The sequence below is a fragment of the Denticeps clupeoides genome, chromosome 3 (assembly GCF_900700375.1).
Source record: "Denticeps clupeoides chromosome 3, fDenClu1.1, whole genome shotgun sequence".
Classification (NCBI taxonomy): Eukaryota; Metazoa; Chordata; class Actinopteri; order Clupeiformes; family Denticipitidae; genus Denticeps; species Denticeps clupeoides.
The window spans coordinates 19445518-19455620 of record NC_041709.1 but is presented as its reverse complement, the minus strand read 5'-3'; the positions used below and the strand labels follow the sequence as shown (position 1 = coordinate 19455620).

The 10103-nt window shown below is 44.4% G+C and overlaps 1 protein-coding gene across 2 annotated transcripts; it reads left to right on the top strand.

The window, feature by feature from the left end:
• Window positions 1–2024: 2024 nt before the first annotated feature.
• Window positions 2025–10017, top strand: ppp1r26 (protein phosphatase 1, regulatory subunit 26). 2 transcript variants are annotated; one of them, XM_028974625.1, is made up of 5 exons: window positions 2025–2155; window positions 3594–6987; window positions 9293–9392; window positions 9660–9718; window positions 9834–10017. In XM_028974625.1, the coding sequence occupies exons 2-5, from the start codon at window positions 3662–3664 to the stop codon at window positions 9847–9849; spliced, it is 3501 nt and encodes a 1166-aa protein (XP_028830458.1). In that variant the 5' UTR covers window positions 2025–2155; window positions 3594–3661; the 3' UTR covers window positions 9850–10017. The 2 variants fall into 2 exon arrangements, with proteins under 2 accessions (XP_028830458.1, XP_028830459.1); XM_028974626.1 differs by having other exon boundaries at window positions 2094–2219.
• Window positions 10018–10103: the final 86 nt, after the last annotated feature.

Sequence of the window (10103 nt, the reverse complement as noted above, 5' to 3'; positions counted from 1 at the left end):
CTGGTAAATGCTGTAAATGTAAATGAGCTAGTAGGAATTTTGGGGGCTCATGATGGACTCAAAATTAACTCCCAAACCTGCTGCCAGTTTTAAGAAGGGCTTGTGTGTCCAGATTGAGAAAATTACATATTCCATGAATGGCAGGATTATTACTGTTACTGAAAAGAAGGGTGGTCACTGACTTTTGTTTAAATTACAGAAATGTTTAATTGTAAAATTTGTAAGCAGATGTCAATAAAAAAGAAGAATGTATTGTTTCATTTAGTTAGTAATAATACTGCACACTAAGATTTGCCTAATAATTGTACATATTTGTATTCTGTATATGTAAGTAATATATGGACCAATTTCACAGTCAGACTGAACTACAAATGACAAAAATATGAAATTATGAATGTAGTTTCTAGAGCCATTTTGAAGTCCTGGGTAAGGGGGTATAGGCATCTGCAGTAAGACGAACCATGAGAGATTACAATTTAGAGCCAGTCCACTGCCAACTGGAGGCTGGAGAAAAGAGTAAACTACACCATCAATTAATTTTGCCCTTTCTATTAGTGGTTTCAATGTACTCTCCAACACATCAGTTGATTCTTATGTAATACACTAACAAAGAATGCCGCACACATGTGCAGGCAGACTTACTCATTTTTATGCAAATTAGAATATCTGTAATACTTCAAATCCAATTTTTTTATATCCTGACATAGTTTATTCACACCCTCAGTTCCAATTCAAATAAGGAATACAGTTAACCATTGTGCCCCATTCCTCAGGACTTTACTCAGGTACAAAAATGTACAAAATCTGCAATAACATTCTCATACAATATTTACCCATGATTGGGTAAATATGTTATTTATGTGATTTATTATAATTTTTTTGCCTGTACATTTTTGGGTGCACAAAGATGAAATTGGGCACAACATAAAAAATACTAATGCAATCAAATCATTTTGTCTTACTACAGTATTTGAGAGCTACTGTGTAATTAAATGGATTCGTGGTGAGCTACTTTATCTTCTAACTGGATAACAACATGAGTAACATAGCCAAATGACAGCTTTGACTTAATCTTTAAATGGTGCTTAAATTTTCCCTCAAAATCTGAGCACGAACACATGCTTAAACGTGTAAGGATTTTACATTAAGACTAATCTGATCAATAGAATGTGAAAAAGACCAATCTTATGTCAGGGCATTGCAAAAATGTTCACTGACGTTTACATGCTGTCAGGCTAGCAGTGGTGCATCCTGTCTTGTAGTTATTCACCAGCTTTGAGGCAGCAGCGACATGTGTCTACATCATCTGTGGTTTTATGGTTTTCAGACCATAAACCTGTAGAAGGAAGACAGACTACATTTCTGGTGATTTACTGCCCCCTGCTTGATGGAGTATAAATTGACCAGTTGGTCAAATTCTTCACCTTTAAACGAAAACCTTATACAGGTTTTGTATTTATATATATAATGATTAATTTAGATCATAAACCATTCTGTTGGAATAAAAAAACATTTTAATATGATTTTTTTTTATTGTTGGCATGTATGTATAGGACAGGCCAAAAGTTTGGACACACCTTCTCATTCAATGTGTGTTCTTTATTTTCATGACCATTTACGTTGGTAGATTCTCACTGAAGGCATCAAAACTATGAATGAACACATGTGGAGTTATGTACTTAACAAAAAGTGGAGACCTGACCTCCACAGTCACCGGACCTGAACCCAATCGAGATGGTTTGGGGTGAACTGGACCGCAGAGTGAAGGCAAAGGGGCCAACAAGTGCTAAACACCTCTGGGAACTCCTTCAAGACTGTTGGAAAACCATTTCAGGTGACGACCTCTTGAAGCTCATCGAGAGAATGCCAAGAGTGTGCAAAGCAGTAATCAGAGCAAAGGGTGAAACTAGAATATAAAACACGTTTCCGGTTATTTCACCTTTTTTGTATTATTTTTCGTCAGAAAGGCGCTGTTGCTTTAAAGCGCTCTCCAAGGTAAGCAGGAAGGCAGGGGGCTGGTCGAGATCGCGCCGCCCGCCCGCTCGCTCGCGCGCGCGCGCTGTCTGGACTCCCACATTTTTAAGAATCACAAAAGGGAACCCCCCAAATCCGGGAAATACGCTCCGTCGCCGCGCACCCTTCCACGGGCCTCCAGGTAACGCGCGGCCGCCGGGCGGAGAATCGAGGGTCGGGACGTTTGTGGGAAAACAACACAAAAGGTTTTTTTTTTTCTTGTTTTTTTTTTCCCCGAGAGCGAGAGAGAAAATCCGCCGGCCGGTTCCGAGCGTGGAGGCCCGCGAGTGTCCGCGCCGCGCATCCGCACAGTAAACAGGCGCCGACGGCAACTTCGCGCGGCCGCCGGCGAGCGTCTAACGCCGCGGGCAGAAGCGGAGATCCGAGCGACGTTACTTCTGGCCGGGAAGGAGGGACGCGCGGCGCCCGAGAAAGCGCTGGCCGGGCGGGGACGGAAGCTGCCTGCTCGGCGGTGTCTGTTAGCGCTCGTCGGCGGGCATCGGCGCAGCCCGAGCCGCGCAGAGGATACGGGGACAGACCGGGGCGGCGATGCGACGCCCGGCGCGGCTAGCGGGCTGCTACGGCGTGACGAGCAGGACCGCAGCGCACTGCGACGGGGAGGGAAAAGGCGAGCGGCGCCATATAACGTGTTTAACGCGACGTTTTGGAGCGAGTCTCGGACCGCGGGAAGGGGGGAGGAGAGAGAAGGAGCGAAGCCGCGGCGCTAGCCGCACGGGCCGGTTGGGGCGTTCAGAAGCGTGCGGGGGGCTGGAAGTCTGGCCGGTGTTAGCGCGCCGCGGCGGGTCCCGACGCACATCCACCTGCTAACGAGTCCCGGGTGGATGGAGCGGGGCTGCGAGTCCAATTCCGGGACTTGTCGCCGATTTAAAAAAAAAAAAAAAAAAAGACGACGACGACGTGTAAATAGTGCACAAGTTCGGTAACGTGTACTTCATTAATGGCAGCCTTGTTGCGTTCGATAGCCAGCACTATTAGCGAATTATACCTTGTTATGTGCTTTTTATGTATTTGTATTTACTATATTAGAGCGTGCTGCAGGTGTGTGTGTGTGTGTGTGTGTGTGTGTGTGTAAGTGCATTACAGGCCTGAAGTTTAGGCCCGTTCTCATATTGAGACAAAAACATAAATGCTGCATTTTGTTCGAATTGTATTTCAAGATAACATTAGAAGTACTTAAAACAAGTATTATATATATATATATATATATATCTCATAGTCTGAAGTCTGACATAATTTAGCAGCAACCGAGACACACCAGGTGTGTTTTTAGTGCTTGTAAAATTGTAAAATCTGCACTAAGCTTTCACGTTAAATTATACATACTTTGTATGGTATGTTATACTTCCAAAGCAGCTAGATTTGTTTTAATATTGAAAGCATCTTTTTTTTTTTATTGTAGATTAGTTTTATTTAAGGTTTGGTCCAAAGTTCTTTCCTGGCATGTGGCATGTGATGTATGAGTATGTGTGTGTGTGTGTGTGTGTGTGTGTGTGTGTGTGTATATATATATATATATTTTTGGAGTATCTGAGTATCTTAACTACTTTTGTATTTTTTAGGATGTGACCAAGCAGCACTTACCAAGTGCTCCCATGATCCTCCTCAACTCCCACCATCACAGTCTAGAATGTTCCTGAAGAGCGTGCCTCCTGCGGTGGCAATACACACAGACTGGAGGAGCGGCAGCCAGCCCCAGCACCTCAGCCTTCCGCTTTGCTTCCATGACTCGGACAGCAGCCTCTCCAGCGGCAGTGGCGTTAGCACAACCATCCCCAAGAAGGTCCAAATGATCATCGAGAGCCTTCGCAGCACTCAGTCCTCTTCCGACATGAGTGTTGAGTGCCATGTGGAAGGGGCTGGGCCTGCGTGCAGCCGTGACTTGCTGCGACAGTCAGGATGTAAGGCCAAGCAGGGCCATGACCCCAAATCCAGAAGTGGTGTGACTGATTCCAAAGTGCTGCCAAAGGCACTGCTCTCCGATGAAGAGCCGGGAAGCAGTGATTCAGACAGCGATAGCTCTGTTGACCGAGGGATTGAAGAGGCCATTCAAGAGTACCTCAAAGAGAAGGTGGACCATAAACAGAAGGAAGATCCTGTCGGAAGCCAGCCTCCGGCATGCAAGCTTGCACGGAGAGATCCTCCCAACGCTCTCAGACAGCCTCAAGTGTCAGACAGCAATAATGTGCTAATGGCCAGCAACCATTTCCTGAAAGCCCCTAAAGGGAATGTGCCACTGGCTCTGACACCAAAGAAAAAGGTAAAAAAGAAGACGCCCAGTAAAGAAAATCCCTCTCAGAAGACCGTGGTTACTGAAGGAGCTGTGCTTTCTATTCTTCGGAACCTGCCTTCGTTCAGCACAAACAAAGGCTCCGCCGATTCCCTTCTCTGTGTCAACCAAGTCCAGCAAACCTTTCCATCATTGGATAAGGAGCCATCGGTCCACTCAAGCAGCAGTGATGATGGTATTGAAGAAGAGATTCAACGATTTCAGCTGCAGAAGACCCAGGAGATACTCGACAGGCGAACAGAGTCCTTCAGACCTCTCAACAAGCCAGAAGACTGCGACTCCAGCAGTGACGATGGCATTGAGGAGGCCATACAACGATTTCAGAAGGAGAAACGGAGGAAGCAAAAGAAGCACGTGCTGAAACCGAAGCTCATGGAGCTCAAGCAGACATCTCCAGGGTCCAAAACGTCAATTTTGTCTCTAAATCAGATCAGCGCACAGTCTGTCAAAAAAGCATCTGGTCTTTCCAGAGCAAAGAAGAAGAGGATGGAGCGGCCCATGCCTTCCCTGTCGCCCGTGAGACCCACTTATGTCACCCAGTCACCGTGTGACAACATGAATGGGAGAAGTGGTGATCCGGAAGAGTCTGTAGTTGAAGCCCCTCCTCCTCCCTTGCTGAAGGTAAACACCACAGCTGAACTGATGTGTGCTGAAGCGATCCTGGACATTTCTAAAGCGGTCATGCCCCTGTCCTTTGAACCCAGCATAGCCTTAAGTACCCCAAGCACCCTGGAGCCACCCTCCATTGCACCCGCTGGGCTCTCTGTGCCTTCCGAGGTGAAGAGCGATGACGGAAGCTCCATCGACAGCGAGGATGGGATCGAGCTGGAGATACGGAAGTTTCTGGAACAGAAAGCGCAGATGCACAAAGGGCCATCTGCACCATCTGAAGTGACCACTAGCAAGGACGAAGTTAAAAAGAAACCGAGTGCCCCTCAGAGCAAGTCACTGAAGCTCTCTCTGTCCCGTAAAAGGAAGCAAAAAGAACAGGAGGCCGTGGAGAAGGCGAAGACAGATGAATGTGTAGTGCAGAGGGTAAAAGAGGAGTCCCAACCCATGGGCTTAATTCATAGAGAAACGCCTGTTGTCTCGGACATGGCTGAAAGCATCCAGTTGGGTTGCAATAAAATCAGCAAGCAGAAACAGTCCTCAGTCAATCAGATGGACGCAAACTCTCCCAGTACAAATGAGAGAGACCTGAGCCCATGTTCTTCCCACTCCCAGGGTATGGCAAGGCCATTGGCTGGGTCGGAGAAGATGGAGCAGAGTGAAGACAAAAGCAGCTCCTTGGACAGTGACGAGGACCTGGATGCTGCGATAAAGGACTTACTGAAGACAAAGAATAAAGTTAAGAGGAAAGTGAGGGACATGAAGCTCAAGGCCAGGAAGGGAACAAAGCCCACGGGACCCATGACCGTGGACCCTGTCAAAAAACAGAAACCTCCTACTGAGCAGAAGAGCAGAAGCATGATGAAATCGGCCAAGGCAAACGTCAAGACCGCAAAAGACGCACCAATTCAAGTGAAGACGGACTCCAAGGGGAAGTCCAAAATCAGTAAGGAGCAGCTGAAGGTTAATAAGAAAGGGAAAGCTTTTACCCAGTCATCGGAGACGGACAAAGGGAAAGGAGACGCCATCGGGGCTGATGGTAGAATGGTTGGCGTTGTCCCGTCTTCTCCAGGAGTCGTGGAGGACAGCAGTTCGGTGGACAGCGATGATAGCATTGAACTGGAGATCCGCAAGTTTCTTGCAGAAAAGGCCAAGGTAACAACTACCGCGACCACTGTGGGAAAGAGAGAAGAGTTGGAAAGTGAAGGCAACTTCCTGCCAGATAAGGACCAAATCATCAAATTGGAAGATCAGCGGGCTGAAATTCCAACGACATCTAGAACCCCAGATAAGGACTGTCAAAAGGGGGTTCTTTCAAAGCCGGAAACGTACTCTGATGGGCGGGCAGATCCCAGCCTAGCACTGGCCAATCAGGGACCAGCTCTCTCCTCCCAGTTCACATTTGACAGTTCAGCTGCTGCTGTTGGAGCAGAGAGGAAGAGGAGCTCGGACCTAAAAGACCATCTCAAAGACAGTCCAGAGAGTGATAGAAGTGCCTCTCGGCCCCCCAGCAGCCCCACAGAAATCCCCCCCACCCAGACGCACCAGAGCCCAGTTCACGCTGGTGACCCCCGCTCACCCAGTTTCGCCAGCACTAGGCAGAACGCTCACTGTCTGAAGGGCAGGGATACCGCAGCAGTTACCTTACTGAACTTTTACCAGAATGTCGCAGACACGCCACTTGCTAGGGGCGATCACAAACACCCTTTGACCCCTGGCAGTCAGCTCGGGGGCTACTTTATTCAGGGGTCTCCAGGCCAGACCTCAGCCTCCCTGGCCCTCCAAACCTCCCAAATCTCGGGGGGCGTGGTTCACATGCAGAAGGACCAGGCGGCATTTGTGGAGCTCTCTGCCCACCTCACCAACCATGTCCAGGTCAGGAGCAGAGAAGCTAGACAGGGCCAGGAGAAGCTAGACAGCCCGGCAGAGAGAGGGAGGGCGAGAAGGGAGGATCAGTGGCAGCAGGAACAGGAGTGTATAGATGAGACTGACATGGAGTCAGAGGAGGAGAAGAGAGCAGAGCAGGGGGAAGATAGGAAGCAGAGACTCCCCAGTGTGTGAGTACCCCTCCCACATGCTTCCTTGACCTTTCACCTTTCCCCACGTTAGGTGTTGGCCTTTGCATCGCACTGAACCATGATGTCACCACCTCATATCACATAATGTGTTTTGGCTAATATATATATATATATACTGGTAATAATGTCAACATACTAATATATGTATATTAGCAAGAGTCCCAGACATCTTCAGTTCAGTTTGAGTGTAGTACAAAGTTTTGTTTACTTTATATGCATATGTTTGTACATTTATAAATATATATTTAAATGCACATCTGCGGTTATTAAAAAGATGAAATAGCTTTTTTTTTTGTTTTGAACTTTCTTTTGGTTACTTTTGTATTTCTTGTTTGATGTAAACATCGAGGTTAATATCTTTTTACAGTCTACAAGGCTGAATGAAATGACTATTCATGTCCTTTTTGCACATTCTATAAGATTTTCCTCCTGCAGTAAGGAATATTGTGGTTTTCAGACAATACGTCATTTTGTCATATGGGTTCTAAAGCTTCAACTCAAACTGAGGTTTAGAAATAAAATAACATTAAAAAAAAAAGGTTCTAAAGAACAACAAACTTGGCAGACACTGAGAGTGTGTGAGTTTACAGCTTGGAGTTTCCCCATCCCAATCTTTCATTTCATTTGAAGTCAGAAAGAAAACAAATAAAAGGAACAAAATTTGATTTCCGCCCCTGCCAAAAACTACCCCCAGAAAGCTGAAGGAATTACCCAAAATGAAACCTTCATCTCCTGCCATGTTTTTGTGGGGGAAAATGGCCTGACCATAGAATAATAGTTCCACAAAAAAAAAAAAAAATAGTGACTGTGTGTTTGTGTGTGTCTTGTGTTTGGGGGGCAGAAGGTGCGAAAGTTCCCTTTCATTTCATTTCACAATGCCAGGTTAGAATTTTTTCTTTGTCTCACTTGTATACAATATTTCTTCTGCAACTCTTCTCAGTCTCATAAGTGAGAAATGGCTTGAAAAGGATAAAGGACTTGATGTCCAAGTGCAGGGGTTACTATGGTTACCGAATAAAGGGGTGTAAGAATAGGTCATAATTTATTAGCTGGGCAGGTTTAATGGGAAACAGCAACTTCATCAACCTGCTTGTCTGCTGTCCCTGCGGCCACAACAGTGTCGTCATCTTTGGTGGTCTTCCATTCATATTCTCTTTTTAATATCGATCTGTATTTCCACCACTCATTCTGTTAATTTGTGTTAATTTTTTATTGTGATAATTTAGTTATTTTCATACTCTTTGGTTCAATTTGGCCTTAGACCTCATATTGTGGGTAGCTTAGTGTAGGAAAGCTGTTGTGTGTGTTGGCCTCCCTCTGTCTCTTTTTCTTTCTCTATATCCATTCTCTATCTATATATCGATCCATCTGTGTGTATGAGTTAGAATGAAATTGTGCGATGACTGTAAACAGGATGGGGCTGTCCCTTTGGGCGCACTGATGAAAATGATCTGAAACGGAACTCTAAATTCACCACACACACAATATGTCATTTTGGGTATTCCTGACGTGTTTTTGGGAAGAGGTTCTTGTTCGGTTTGTGATCATGTCCTCCAGAATTTCCCTGTGAAAAAAAAAGAATGTTATTTATTTTTATTGATAGTAACAAATGAAGAAGAACACAGAGACTTGCTGACTATGCTGTGCATCGCCAGTTTTCAGGAGTAACTTTGCAGAACTTCTGGCCATTTTAAAAGTGGTGGAATGGCCTGCTAACTCAATCTTTACTGTCCAACTGTATAATAAAAATGGATTTCATGCAGCTGTTACTGTCTCGTTGTGAATGAAAGGATGAAATTATGATTAAAAATGATTTTTACAATACAATAATCAGCATAAAAATCAAATGTGTTAATGTATCACTTAAATCACTTGCATTTTCTTAAAATATGACCTTTTTCTAAGAGTTTGCTGCATTTTAATATATTTAATATATACCGTTACCTGTACATATTTCACTAAAATTCACAGTTTTATTTTTTTTTAATCTGCGTTTGTGAAAAGCACGCAGTGGTGACCTAGCAGGTAAGGAAGCAGGTTCAAATCCCGAGGCGCTAAGGTGCCACTGAGCAAAGTACCGTCCCCATACACTGCTCCCCGGGCACCTCTTATGACTGAGGACACATTTTGTTGTGTCACCGTGTGCTGTGCGGTGTTTCACAATGACAGTCACTTCACTTTCACTATAAGTGCACACAATAGTGAAATGAAATGAAATGACCTTTACCTAGCTTGCTGACATTGTTTAATGTTCATAGTGACTTATTGTCCTCTGCTGCCCCAGATCACTGCAACGTTCCATAGATCCAGGGATCCAACTCAGTCCTTACATTGCACTGAACACGGCAGAGAGGAGCAAGAGAGGAGTGCACAGAAGCCTGCAGGTACACATGCATAAATATGCTCTCAAACTGCAGATAATCAGCATTTCACCAGATGCAGTCCACAAGGTAATGTGCATTTAAAGTTAACGGCATAGATAATGCGTATTATCTCTAATGGCTCAAAAGTGTTAATATATTGAATGTAATATGCTGAAATACTGTTATATTGTTGTAAATGGTACACACAGCAGCAGCTAACTATTCAGAGATTGTGTGAGATAACTATGCCACGCCGTGCTGATATGATATGATGTTGGTCTCCTGTAGACGCCAAGGTTTCAGTGTCCAGTGAAAAGACGGCTGCAGTTTGTGGTTAGCATGCCTAGGTAAAAAAAAAAAAAAAAAAGCCTGAACGGCCTTATCAGTACACATAACTGTTTTCATTGCAATCAACATATTGCACTTGAAATATTATTTATGTGTTTTCCTTTTTTTTTTCAGGAAAAAAGTCAAGTGACAAATGTACCTTTTAATTAATTTTATGAAACTGTTTTTCTTCTTAAGAATTTTTATTTTTATAATATAACTGGGAATTACTGGGTTTCACCAGATGTTCTGCTTGTTCAAATATTTTTTTTTATATTGACTGTTGCCTGATCCTTTTCAAGAATCACCCGATAAATCTCAATTCACACTACTTGTTATTGGCTAAATGCGTATAAGCGTTCTTAAGAGTTCATTTTGTTATCTTCATGCGAATACTTTGTTTGA